General features: G+C 52.8%; 1 protein-coding gene across 7 annotated transcripts in view; it reads left to right on the top strand.

The window, feature by feature from the left end:
- SLCO2B1 (solute carrier organic anion transporter family member 2B1) overlaps positions 667–13976 on the top strand; it is a 52506-nt gene continuing 39196 nt past the window's right edge. Inside the window, exons 1-2 of one of the 7 annotated variants that reach the window (XM_013969759.2) lie at positions 667–1127; positions 13833–13963. In XM_013969759.2, the coding sequence (XP_013825213.2) occupies positions 1112–1127; positions 13833–13963 (147 nt within the window). In that variant the 5' untranslated portion in view covers positions 667–1111. Of the gene's footprint in view, positions 1128–2092; positions 2186–5102; positions 5122–8778; positions 8951–13832; positions 13964–13976 lie in introns of those variants that run through there. The other 6 variants (XM_013969760.2, XM_013969756.2, XM_013969757.2 and 3 more) reach the window with 6 other exon arrangements.

The raw sequence follows: 13976 nt of genomic DNA, 5'->3' as shown, positions 1-13976 counted from the left end.
CTCTGCCACTCCCTTCTCTGAGCTCCGGGCCTCAGGCTTCGGTTCTTTCCTGCACTGACTTTGCACAGTGGCCCTGTGAGTGAGGACTATCAGTCCCTCTTTATAGAGGAGGCAGCTGACTCTCAGAGAGGTGCAGGGACTTGCCTAGAGTCACTTGACCGTGGAATGACAAAGCTGAGATAGGACTCAGTCTGTCTGGCTCCAAGGCCTCCATCTTCAGTCTTCAATGCAAAAAACTCTGGGGATCTCTTATGTGCTCTTCTGCTCTCCAACCCCACCCTCCACTGAGAGGGCCATACTTTATGGAGCTGCTGCCATGATTCCCCATCTCCCAAGGGCTGGCCACTGTGATTCCCAGTGGATGGGGTTCCTCCTTGCTCTGGATCTGTGGAGCTCAGAGAAGAGATAGGGGTTCAGTGAGAGGGGAAGAGAGCTTGAGGGAGACAGTTCAGTGAAGGAGGACGGTGGGAGAAACGGGCTTATATGGGGCTCGCGAAGGGTGAAAAAAGTTCTGTAACTGAGACAAGAGTTTGATGAGGGAGGAGGCTCAGAGTGAGTGCTGAGAGCAAACTGGAAAATCAGGACTGAATGACCCCAAGGCTGGGAGGGGCCGTCCACATTCCCTCCACCCCCTAATCTCTCCACCAGTAGTAGGAGAAAATATCCTAGGGAAATGCCACACCAAGAAGCTGGGAAGGAACAGGCTGAGGGAAGGCTGTCAGCAGCCTCCTCCCACCAGCGGGGCTGTATCTAAACAAACCCAGCCTCCTCCACAACTCTGGTCCTGGGCTGCCCCAGCCAGAAATCACAGGGATTCAGAGAAAGAGACAGAGAGTAAGAACAAGTGACTAAAGGAGATAGGCCCTTGGGGGGCAGGGTCAAGTCTGAGCAGGACTTCCTTACCCACCTGGAAGAGGGGGCTGCTGTCCAGTGTGGCCCAAGAAGCATCGGTCGACCCAGTGGCTGGAATCCGCACACTGGCGTGTCCCCACTGTGGCTCCCCAGCTGCTGTCTCCGGGAGCTCCCCTAAGCTCTCACTGCCTCTCTCCTGCTAAAATCCAGTCCTGTGATTGGAATAGGGGCTGACACTCACCGCCCCACTCCAGAAGTCATGGCACCCAGGATAGGTAAGTCTGGACAAAGCAAGAAAGGGGCACTGGTAGGGAGTCTGGGGGCCACATTCCCGTGGTGAAGGGGGAGGCTGTTGAGCTAACATGTGTGCGCTGGGGTCAGGGGAGTAGGGGCTCCCAGTTCCCTACATAGAGCCAGGCATATGGCCAGATCTAGTGAGGGTGTGTTGAATGAATGAGTGAAGGACCAGAGAGGTAAGAAGGGTTGCTGTTTACTCAGCTGGAGACCGGGCAGCCAGCTTAACCTCCCTGCTGAGACAGAGAGACCGAAAGAGCAATGGAAGGCAGGCCTCCTGTTCCTCTCCACGTCCTGTTCCCTCTCTGAAGCAGGCAAAGCTAGAGACAGACAAAGCAGACAAAAATAGAGGCAGAAGTATACAGTCAGAGAGCCGGCAAGTCGAGAGACACTCAGAGTCGGACAAAGGCAGAGACAGAGGCCAGAGACGGCAGAAGACAAAGATCGACAGGTGTCAGCTGCAGCGTGTGGAAGACAGGGACTCCGGAGGAGACCGGAGAAGTAAAGAGAGGCAGAGACAGAGAGAGGGAAAACTGACAGCAGAGATCAGGAGACAGCAGACCGCGTCGGAAAGCCGAGAAGTGGAATCAGAGAGAGACCTGCAGAGACCTTGAGCGTTGGGGTGTGGAGGAGGCAGGTGGGAAGGTGTCTTGAAACCTTGAGAAGAGAAGCTGAGACCAGAGGGTGACGGAAGCACTGTTTGGAGAGGGCAGTGGTTCTGGGAACAGGAGCGCCCAGTTTCTGGGGCAGGAAGAGGGAGGTGGAAGAAACAAAGGACCTTCAGACAGGGTTGCTCTTGGGCTGGACACCATGTGGTGATCACCTCTGGCCTCCCTGCAGCTGTCTGTGTGCCTCTCACCCACTCAGACAAGGCCTGACTTGCGTCCAGAGGGAGGAGACGTGCGGGCTTCCTGGGTCAAGCGGGCAGATGCGGCTGTGTTGCAGCCCCGACTTGGGGACTGTGGTGTGGAAGGAAGGGTGGGGATGGATGCTTCCTCTGAGGGCCTCACAGGAGAAATGACAACGAGGTCAGATTCAGGTGAGTTGGTTTGGAGATGGGCCACCAACAAACCAAATTCCCAGTCAGCCTTGGCAAGCTGTGGGATCCTGGTGATCCTATGGAAACGGGAAAAAACTAGAGACTTTGGTTGTACTGCACCTGTCCCTCAATTGTTATTCTGATGCCAGCAGGGCTTGGTTCTGGAATGTTCTCTAGCTGGTCCTCCACTTCCCACACATACAGCTGGAGGGAGGCTGACCCCAGCATCTGCCCACTGAGCCACCAGAAGCCATCTCTGGCCTCCCTTCCTGAGCCCTAATCTGAGCTGAGGCCAGGCTTCCCCCATGCGCTCTTTCTGGTCTGAGGGTTGCGGGCAGGACAAAAAGCCTGGGAAAAGACCCACACCCAGCTCGCCCGAGGGAGAGGAGCCAGCAGTCCCTGCCAGGGGCAGACAGCAGAGAGAGGAACCTGGGTCAGAACTGGGCCTCAGTGAAGCCTCACCACCAATTCACCATGTGCTTTTAGATAACAGGCAGAGCGTCCCAGTCTGCGGGAGAGGTGCTTGAGAAAAATTATCTCCCCAGGCCATTCCTATTTTCGTGATTCAGAGAAGCCACTTTCCCTTCTCTGCACCTTTGCTCAGCTTTCCCTCTACCCAAAGGAAGGCACGTGCCCACATTCCATTCTGGTGAAATCTGCCTTGTTTTCTAATTCTTCCAAATGCCACCTCTTCCAGGAAGCCTTCCTGACTGATCCTCCCAGTTGAAAGTAACCTCTCTCCCATATGCTGTTTGACCTTCCCTTTGCAGGGAGGTTCCTGGTGGTGTTTCTGTTGTTCTCTTCAGTCCTAGGTTCACATGTGGGCCAGGGTAGGAGGTAGGGCAAGGGAAGGAACCAGGTTCACACGGCAGCTCTGCATCACTGACCTGATGAGAATGCACATTCTCACCCTTTTTTTAATATGTGAGGAAACACATGTTCACAGAGGGTAAGTGACATGGCCAAGGTCACCCAGCAAGCAAGCAGCAGAGAGGGGGCCCAGAACCAGATCAGCCGGACGCCAAAGCCCTTTCCCTTCTGCCTCCTTGCCTTTGGGGTTTCCTCTTCCCTCCACATACCCCACACTGCCGAGTCTCCACCCACCTTGGGCACTTCTCCACTGGCTCCAGACAAAGCAAGCTCTTGTCTGGGAGCTAGTGACTGCAGAGGGGGCAGGAGAGTTATTCCTCCCAGGCTGGGCTGTGTCTTCTGGGCCAGATCTCAGGCAGCTGGGAAACACATGGCGAGCTTGCTTAGACCCCACAATTGGGTGCCAGGTATCTACTCCCCAGTCTGTGTCTGTCTCTCTCTGGGATTCACTTTCTCCGTCTGTGCAGTTGATGGTAGGGGTTGGCTGAGGTGGTCACTTGGTCCCTTCCACTGCTGAGACGCTCAGCTTTCTGTCTCTGGAGGGAAGAGGCCTCTTATATGGGGCAGGGGCTTGGCTATCTCCAGGGTGCAAGTCTGGGCCCATCCATACCCTGGGGGTAGAGAGGAGATAAACTTGGCTCCTGCTACCCCTTCTGGGCTACAGTCCAGAACCCTAAGTGCTAATGTTTGGAGTGATGGAGAACAAGGCCCACCTCCCCAGCCTGGGAGCTCCCTGGGAATGGGGTCTGACTTGATCCATTCCTGAAGCCCCAGAACTCTGCACAGGCTGGGCAGAGGTCAGGTATTGGGGAAGATGCAGCCTCCTGGAAGCTTCCTCATGCTTCCACCCCCACCCCCATGACATTCCTTCCCTCCTCCAACCTGCTTTGAAAGCCTACTCTTGTTGAGGACTGGAGATTCATGATAGGGAGTGAGATGGGGCTACAGTGAGGTGCTGGAGAGTAAACGTAAACACAGAGAGAGATGAACCAGAACTTGTGGTTGGTGGACAGGGTGTGGCCTGAGCCAATGCCCATGTGTCTCTGAGCCTCAGGCTCTGTATTTTAGGTTTAAGGAGGCCGGCCTGGATTCCCTGCAGGCTCAGGGCTCACCCTCCCTTCTCTGTGCCTTCATCTCTATTTTTTAGGGTCATCTTGGGTCTAGATGGGGTAGTCGGGGTCAGAATCGGGAATAGAAAGTCCCAGCGCAGGGTCTGTGACCCAGCTTGGAAACCACCAGAAAAAAGCAACAGCTGGAGGCCTGCAGCATGTTATTGTCTTTCCAATAGACCACCCAAGGGTCCTGCTAGGAGGAATTTCCCAAAGAGGAAAGCCAAGGCCAAAGCCTGAGACCTGACCCTGCTTCCTGTCTTTGATTATAACCTCCCCCCGCCCCCACTGTGCAGAAGCCCCATGGGGTCACATGGGGCACTGAAGCCCCTTGGAGCCCCAAGCTCCTCGACCCTACCCCCTGCCTGCCGCAGCCCCTGCTGCCCCAGACCCCCCACACTCCAGCTTTCTCTTCTCCCTCCTCCAGTTTAGCTCAATTCAACAATCATGTTTTTAAACTGAGCCCTTGCAAGATGAGAAGTGGTTTTCTGAGAAGGTAGGACACCTTGGGAAGTCAGGCTGAGGGTATAACTTATGCGAAGGCAGAGAGGTGGAAAAGAACAGGATGAATTTGGGGAATGGCCGGCATCTACTGGAGTTACAGAAGAATGTTCACTAGGGTGGCTTTGATCTCCTGGATGCTGAGGCATCTGGACTCACGTGCTGCCGATGGGGTGGAAGGGTGGTTAACCATTGTTGAGGACCACCGTGTACCAGGCAGGATGGTCTTCTTTAATCCTATCAAAAATGCTGTGTGCCCAGAGAGGGTAGCTGAAGCTTAGAGAGGCTAAATAAACTGCCCAAGGTCATACAATGTAGCAAACAAATATTTGAACTCAAAGGTTCTGACCCAGAGGGTTTTAACAGGGGTCTGCTATACCCAGGAAAGGAGAGCCTCTGCCTGCGGGTAGTCCACTGGCGTATCACGCAGATAGGAGGGGGACGTAAATGATGCAGGTGGGTGACTAGCCTGGTATCCCAGAGAAAGGGCTGAGGGAACTGAACCAGGAGGGGGAGGGGAGGGGGAGGGAGAAGGAGCTGGCATGGGCTGCAGGAGCTAGGCGGTGGAGCCAGCAGGCTGAGGGAGCCCAGGGAAATCTAGGAGGTAGGAAGGGCTGGAGGTGGGGTTGTCCATGAGGCTGGCCTCCTCCTATCCCAACACTTCCGGAGGGAGGTACCTGCCATCACTGTGACAGATACATCGCCCAGTGTCTGCTGCTGTGAATATTTGCCTCCCCAGGCTCAGGCTGTGGGTGTGTGAGTGCTGGAGGTTGGTAGGTTTTCCAGAAACATCCAGACTTCTTTGTGACACTGCTCTATCACCTTAACCTTGGCATCTGAACATGGTTCCAGGATGGGTTCCTCCTTTTGCTCTGTAGGGCATATATGCAATGGATCTTCTCACTTTACAAGCCAAGTTTGCCCACGTGTGGCTTTTCTTTCCTGCTCTCCACATGTGCCTTACAGACGGAGAGCCAGAGGACTGGCTTTGGCCCGTGTCCTCTCATGGGCTCTCCTGGAGCCCATGGCCCCCTAGGCCTCTTCCTCTGGGAGCTCCCCTACCAGCCCAGACTCACACATGGCTGAGCTCACCATTACCCTACAATCCCAACTTCCATGGCAATACTCCCAGACCAAAAGCTGTATCTCTCCCCACTCCCCACTCCCCTGCCCCCAGGGTTCCTCGGCTTCCTGCACTCCCCACCCACCTGCTTTTCCAGCAAATTCTGTCCATTCCACCTCCCATCTGTGGTTCATCAGCTCATTACTCAGCATCCCTACAGCCCCTACCTGGCCCAGGCCCCACGACCATCTGCTCCACTTCTCCTTACTCCTGCCTTCTTCTCCCTGGTCCCAGCCCACAGCCTGACTTCTCCACTCTCATCCAAACGGCACAGAGGTCTTCATAGGAAACCAAATTAGACCTCATGCCTGAGCCCAGGATGAAGCCCAGCCCTCCAGCCTGGCATTCAAGGGCAGTCAGAGACTGGCCACTCTAGCCTCACCTCCCCACCTTGACCCCAGAGCTCCTGTCTTCCTGGACTATTTGCTTGCTTCCTGAGCAGTCTTTGCACTTTCATACTTCTTCCCTTTACTCTGATGTTTCTTCCCTGAGGAAGCCTTCCAGAACCTTCCAACGTAGGTTAGAGCTTCTTCACTATGTTTCTAAAGTCTTGGAACTCCTTATGTCACACAGTGAGCACTTGCTGTGGTTCTGTGTTAGATGTTTGCCCTGTCACCACACACACACATACACACACACACATAGCTCATAGCTCCCTGAGAGCAGGGACCTAGGTTGCTTGCTTCCAAAACCCCGGCCACCTGTCTTGTGGAGCTGTTAGCACGTGTGAAATCTTCATTCTTACTCCTAGAAGCAGCAGAGACCAGCTGTGTCCCCTACCGTGGTGACCCTGGGCAAGTCCTGGCCTTTTCTGGTCTTGTTGCCTCACCCTTCAAAGGGTTCACCCAGCCCTGGCTTCCTGTCCTGCAGCACTCCGCAGTTCCCAGGGGTGCTGTGGGTCACAGACAGGGAAACCCATAGGCAAGTGTAAAGGGTCCTGGAGCAAGCCAGATGAGCTCAAAGAGGCTCTCACAGGGCAAATTGCCACATGAAAGGCCAACATCTTAGACCAGCTGTTTCCATATGGGAAAGTAGGCCCAATGTGGCCAGATCTGCTAATCTTTCAAGAAAAAACAAAAAGTGGGAGTTTTGTGTGAAATTTCCTGGCTTTTAAATGCTGGCAACTAGCTTAAAAACACTCAGTGAGCCAGCATTGTTGCATTGTTCAAGCCAAATGAAAAAGGCTAGGAGTCTGATGCGGCTCCAGGCAGGACTGCCATCCACTGCACAACTCCAGAGGGCACCCTTCACCTCACGGAGCACAGCTCACGCAGCTGCACAGAGGGCCTTTGTCCAGGGCCTCCGTGTTGTAACCATTGCCCTGTATTATCTCTCTGCCAGTTCCTCTGACGGCCCAGGCAAAGTGTGTGTGGTGGCAGGTTTCCAGGAGAGGCCTTACCTTCTCTCTTTTTGGAATTTAAGATATTTATTTTCTTGGCTGTGCTGGATCTTAGTTGCGGCACGTGGGAAATCTCTGATCTTCATTGTAGTGTGCGAGATCTTTAGTTGCAGCTTACAAACCTTTAGCTGGAGGCGGGCGGGATTTAGCTTCCCTGAGGTCATGGAATGGAATGCAGCAGGTGATTATGGAGCACTGAGGGAAGACCAGGAGACAGCAGAGGGAGGCTTCCTGAGGGGTCTGTGTCCCTTCAGGGGCCAGTGGGAGGTGAGAGAATAATACCGAGGATGGGTGCCCCCCTGGAGGACAGTAAGTTCTGAGGCCTGGTGACCAGGCCTAGAGATAGCTCCCAGGTGAGAGCTCCCAGGTGAGTTTGGGGCAAACGCGGACAAAACTGACACTGTGTGTCATCCTGTAGTTGACAAAGGATGCTACCTCTGGGACCCTCATACAGGCTTAAGAGGCAAGGCTCATTATTTCTATTTTGCAGAGGCTCACAGAGCTGCTGGCCCAAGGCCACACTGGGTCTGAGTGACCCTAGGTCGTGGTCTCTCTGCTGAGGGACAGGCTGGAATATTCTGGAGAGAAAGTGCCCTTTTCTTGTCCTTCCTTAGTCCAAGCCCTCCTGCTCCATCCTCAGGATGTGAGAAGCCTCCCAGCTCTCTCGGCATTCCTCAGCTCGTCCCTCCTCAAAGTTCAAATCTGGGCCTTTTTGCAAGTCCCGAGCTTTCACCACACGCAGATCCCCTAGACTAGGAGGTGTGTCCTTCTCACCACATTTCTCTGTCCAGCCTTGAACTGACCAATGAACTGACTAAGTGACTGATAAGCTAAAAAATCAGCTGGTAGAACTGTCCCCATTGCAACCACCTTTGGCAATTCACTGGAGGGAAGCCAGGCCAGAATCAGAAATGGCTACAGGGGGAGTATTTTTCATAGGTTCTAAGGCCACCATTGGTAGCCACCATTTCATGGCTGCTATTAGGGGCCCAAGAGTCAAACAGGTCTGAGCTCCAGTCTAGGCTTTGCTGTTTACCAGCCCCAGGACCTGGACAGGCCCCCTCCCCTCTCTGTGCTTCAGTTTCCTCATTCATGGAGTCACAGCATCTGCCTCAATGGTTTGCCAGGCAGATGGGTGAGTGTGCCCAGCGCAGCACACAGGATAGCCTCAAGGGGAGACAGTGAGCCTCTCCCATCAGCGGGTGGTGGTGAGCCAGAGAGCTGGGTCTCCAGCCCCCATCTCTGTGGCCCTCCTGGGTGGACGTTTCTCCTGGTTCCCAGGTTCTAGAGGCAGCAATGCTCTTGCTGTCCCAAAGCAGTTATGGAGGCAGGCAGGGTGTTTGTACCTGACAGCGAAGAAAACAATGCTAACTGAGCGTCTGCTCTGTGTCGTGTCCGTGCTGGCTCTCCTACCTTAGTGACACAACTTGTTGATAAGACAAAGTCCGCTTTTTACCAACATAAGGGCCAACACACCTCTTGAAGTTTTGGCAGTGTCTCAGAATAGGGAGGAAAGATCAATAGCATTGAGCAAGAATCATGATACAACAGTCCAGGGTTTGTTGGCAGAAACATCAGGGTGAGGATTTCGCGGGTAGAGATTCAAAGAATCAGAGGTGCTGACAGTTTTTCTTGAACAGTTGCTCCGTCTTTCTGGAAGTTTCTGTAATGAAAAACCAAGCAATTTGCTGGAAAAGTAAGAAAAGTAAGAAGAAAATTGCTAATGAAGACAGTAGAGTAGCAAAGTCAAGTTAATGTCATTGGTAAGGTGTGGTTTGGGGCTTTAAGGGTCCTCGCTGAATGTGGAGGGAAGGTTCAGGTTCTCAGTGGGCGCTCTCGGCAGTGGGAAGTAGGGGTTGCTGTCCCTGCGTTGAGGATGAGGATCCCAGCCGGAGGATTGAAACCTGTACAACTGCCTGCGAGGCTATGAGTGTGCACAACGGGAAGGAACCTAGGTCCTCTGGTCTTGTGGTTGACTGGGGCTTGGACAGGAGGGAGAGAGAGAATCCAGAGATGGATGATGGGACTGTCAGAGGAAGAGGTTCACGTGGAGGAGCCAGCTGTGTATGGAAGGGTTCAGCTGGGCCTGTAGCCTCAGAGGTGCTTGAAGATTTCAGGGGAGGGGAAGATTGGCCCTAGGGGGCCTATGGTGTGCCAGGTCTGAGCCAGGCGCCCGAGATGCCTTACCTCCCTGAGTAGAGGCTATATCCTCACTTTACAGAGGAGACAAGCTAATCAAGGGCACATCCATGCTCCACAGAGGACCAGTGACTGGGCTGGGGTTCAGACCCCGGTCTGGGGACTTTGCAACCTTTGTGTATGTGCGTGCTAGGTCACTTCATTCGAGTCCAGTGCTTTGTGACCCCCATGGACTGTAGCCCATCAGGTTCCTCTGTCCATGGGGTTCTCCAGGCAAGAATACTGGAGGGGATTTGCCATGCCCTTCTCCAGGGGATCTTCCCAACCCGGGGATTGAACGGGCGTCTCTTACATCTCCTGCACTGACAGGCGAGTTCTTTACCACTAGCACCACTTGGGAAGCCCCTTGAAACATATACTCAGTCCCATATCTGCCTTAGATTTGCTGTTTATAGCTGGGAGGTGGCTGGAGGAGGCAGATCCTTGAGTCTTTAAGGAAAACAGAACAGGCAGAGAAAAGCAGCCCTTCCTGTCAGGCTGCTCTCTGAATCTCAGCCCTCATCTCCCAGACTCAAATTCCTGGCCCTGGAGGGGGTTTGGCCGTGGCCGGTACACTCTGGAGCGTCTGAACTGAAGGTCTCTGGTTGACAGAATTTCAGGGCAACTGAAACTGCCCTGAATTTCTGAGGGCAATTTCTGAGTCAATCTCTGAACTGACTGACTTTCTGAGCAATTGCAGAACAGTAGGTTCTGCAGTTGTAGGTTCTGTTCGAGAATTAACAAACCTGAACAGACGAGTCTCCTAAAGGACAGTGGACTGGTAGCCCAGTGACTCACCAGCCGACAGACGTGAGTGTGCCTGTGCGCATGGCCAGCCATGTGACCCACCGACAGGCACACAGACCCCTTGCCTGCCAGCTCTGGGGCTGTAGGAGCTAGGCCTTGGAACCACCTGTCCTACCTGGGGCCCCCAAACCTGGCTGCCCAACTGGGAGAGAAAGGGGCTGTCGTTTTCTCCTGGGGCCTGGCTCCCTGCCTCTCCCCTCATTCCTATAGGGCCCCCAGGCTCAGCTCAGGGGCACTCCCTCAGCTGCCCTCTCTCCTGCAGAGCTGGCCCTTGAAAAAGCCTTCACAGGATGGTAAGGACCTCCGAGTCAGCAGGTGAGGTGGATCTACAGCCCTGGACTCAGGACTTTGCTTCCAGGGGAAGCTCTACCCCTTATCGGGGCGTCGGACTCTCTGCTGCCAGCCCCTCTATAGAGGACTCCAGCCCACAGGAAGGGCTCAAAGGGGACTGACAACCAGTCTGACCAGCCCTGTTTAGAGACCAACTGGCCATCTACACACTGACTGGCGGCTGCTCTCAGAACCCAGTGGAACGGGGCCAGAGCTTCCCCTTCTCCCCCCAGAGGCTCATACTATAGGCTGAGTCACAGGAGGGTGGAAAGTTCTGATCGGGTCCGTTGACCTTTAGTTCCCTGTCTCACCCATGCCCTGGGCTTCTCTCAGAGCTGGGGATCCACGTTAGTGACTCTGCCCTCCCAACCTCAGCTCCCACTCCATCATCTGGTTGGCCTGCCCCTCGGGAGGCAGGCGCTGCTGCCTTTCAGGTGGCCTGGCTAGGACTGGCTGGGCCAAGACAGAGAAGAATGTTGTGCTTCTACCCCTCATTAAATCTGTGCAAGTAGTGCAGAGCAGCATGAGGTTAGCACCTGGGCTTGAGTTCCTGTACTAGTGTGAGCTAGCAGAGCTAGTTACCTGTGAACCTCGGTGTCCCCATCAGAAGCACAGAGCTCATGACTGCACCGAAGGCATGGAGCTGTGGAGAGGCTTCCCAAGCACTTACCGTTTGGCCAAAAAGTCCATTCGGACTTGTCCATAAGTGGATGGACCCGAGCGAACTTTTTGGCCAGCTCACAGATTGTGCTCGCAAGCCTTTACATACATGGAAAGCACGTAGCACAGTATTTATGTTATTACGGGTGACTGGGCTCTGCTTGTGAGAGGAGCTGGAGTTCGGAAACTGTCCTGTCAATCTCCTTAATTGATGCTTTTGAACTGTGGTGTTGGAGAAGACTCTTGAGAGTCCCTTGGACTGCAAGGAGATCCAACCAGTCCATTCTGAAGGAGATCAGCCCTGGGATTTCTTTGGAAGGAATGATGCTAAAGCTGAAGCTCCAGTACTTTGGCCATCTCATGCAAAGAGTTGACTCATTGGAAAAGACTCTGATGCTGGGAGGGATTTGGGGGCAGGAGGAGAAGGGGACGACCGAGAGTGAGATGTCTGGATGGTATCACAGACTCGATGGACGTGAGTCGGAGTGAACTCCGGGAGATGGTGATGGACAGGGAGGCCTGGCGTGCTGTGATTCATGGGGTCGCAAAAAGTCGGACACGACTGAGTGACTGAACTGAACTGAACTGAGTTTGCTGGGAACCCCCTTACTTTCTCTTCTTCAAAGTGATATCCGTGGAGCATTACCTCCACTTCCCCCACCTAGGCCAATCCCTCACCTCCTCCCTGTCAGGTGTCACTTTTACTTCAGCATCTCCTTGTTTCCTCTGAGTGTTCGTACCCATTAGAGGGACTCCTCCCCAGCCACACACGCTTCCATTTCCTCAGCCAAATTACTCAAGCTATTTGAATAGATACTTTTCCAATGATATGGCCAATAGGCAATGAAAAGATGCTCAACAGCATTAGTCATTAGGGAAATGCAAATCAAAACCACATGAGATATCATTTCACACCCATGAGAATGGTTGTAATCAAAGAGACAGACAATAAATATTAGTGAAAATGTGGAGAAATTGGAACCATGACCCACTGCTAGCAAGAGTGGGTGTTAGATGGTGTTAGAAAACAGTCTGACAGTTCCTTCAGAAGTGAAACAGAGTTACCCTATGGATCAGGAATTCAACTCCTGGCTGTATACTCAAGAGAACTGAGCATGTGTATCTACACGAAAGTTGGTATATGAATGTTCACCGGACCTGAAACAACCCAAATGTCCATCAGCAGATAAATGGATAAACTAAATGTAATTGTATGTATTTGTGTATATACACATACACTGGAGTATTATTTCAGTCATTAAAAGGAATGGAGCACAGATACAAGCTACAATATGGACAAGCCTTGAGATATTAGGCTAAGTAAAAGAAGCCAGTCACAAAATACCAAGTGTATGATTTCCTTTATGTGAACGCATTTGAAGTATCCACAATAAGCAAACTCAGAGAGTCAGAAAATAGATCATTCGTTGCCAGGAGCTGGAGGGATAGAAGAATGGGAAATGACTGCTCATGGGTATGGGATTTCTTACTGGGGTGGTGAAAGTATTCTGGAATTAGAGAGTGGTGATACTATATTACTAATTAGATAATATATAACTAATTAGATAGTCATGACTTTTTGAATATACTAAAACCATTGAATTATATACTCTGAAAGGATAGATTTTATGGTATATGAATTATATCTCAATTTTTAAAGATTCCTTAGGCTCCCAGGTACTTTGTGTGAGGAGCAGAAAACCCTCGCTGGTGGCGGCTGCAGGCTTCCTTATCCCTCTGGCTGAGCTGGTCTTCTAGGTCCAGAGATGTCCTGAGAGGGCCCACACCCCTTCCCTCGGACAGGAGTGTCCTCAGGGCATCTTTCAGGCTCCATAAGGAGCTTGTTGAATGAGGGGAAATTCCTGCCAGGTTGAGAGACATTTGAGACAATGGAGAGGCTTCCGTGGGAAGCAGGGCCCCAGGAGAGGAGGAAAGTCCTAGAAGCCTGGGCTGCCTGAGGTTTTCCTCTAATGGAGAGGTGGAGTCTCCCAAGGCTGGGCTTCCAGGCTCCTCACTGAGATTAAACCTCAAGAAACCCTGAAAGATGCCTCTGAAAGGGCTGCAGTGAGTAGGAGACTGACAAGGTTACTATGGTTGCCGTGGGTCATGAGACCATGATTTGGGCATTGGACTGGTGAGTTCTGTGATTATATGCTGTGTAGTGCCCTGTGGAAGTATTGCTATCTATTCCAAACTACCCCTAGGAAAAACCTTTATGCCCTGACTTTGGACCAAGCCTTGACCATACACGGGGCCCTAGACCTCTGATCTTAGAATAAGCCAGACAAACCCTGACCCAGAGTTAGCCTCCAGGAACACTGGATGTCTCACAGATACAGGCCCCAGGAGGGTAGGGCTATGCATTTCTACACTAGCACCACAGCTCAAAGGATGTGTGGCGGCATCTGCAGCTTCTCACTGGAAGGAAGCTTTATGGTAGGAATGGAATGAAGAGGTGGATAGGTGTTCTCAGTGGGATCTGGCATCTTAGGCACATGGAGCACACACATACCCTCTGAGGAAGGGCTCTTTCAGCTCCTGAGATGCAGGAAAGCTGTCAGTGTTTTGACTCAGATTCTCACCAACCCAAGAAACACCTCGGGTTGCCTGGTCAGGGTCATCCTCTGAGATTCCATCTCCGCTCTCACTCCCTGGCTTTCTGTCCCACAGGGCCGATGGGTGAGGAGCTCCAGATGCCAGACAAGGATGCCAAGGCCATGATGGGCACAGAAGACACACCTGGAGGCAAAGCCAGCCCAAATCCTCAAAATTTGCGACCAAGTGTGTTCCACAGCATCAAGGTACCTCTCGGGA

The sequence above is a fragment of the Capra hircus genome, chromosome 15 (assembly GCF_001704415.2).
Source record: "Capra hircus breed San Clemente chromosome 15, ASM170441v1, whole genome shotgun sequence".
Classification (NCBI taxonomy): Eukaryota; Metazoa; Chordata; class Mammalia; order Artiodactyla; family Bovidae; genus Capra; species Capra hircus.
This window is presented reverse-complemented; position numbering and strand designations above follow the sequence as displayed.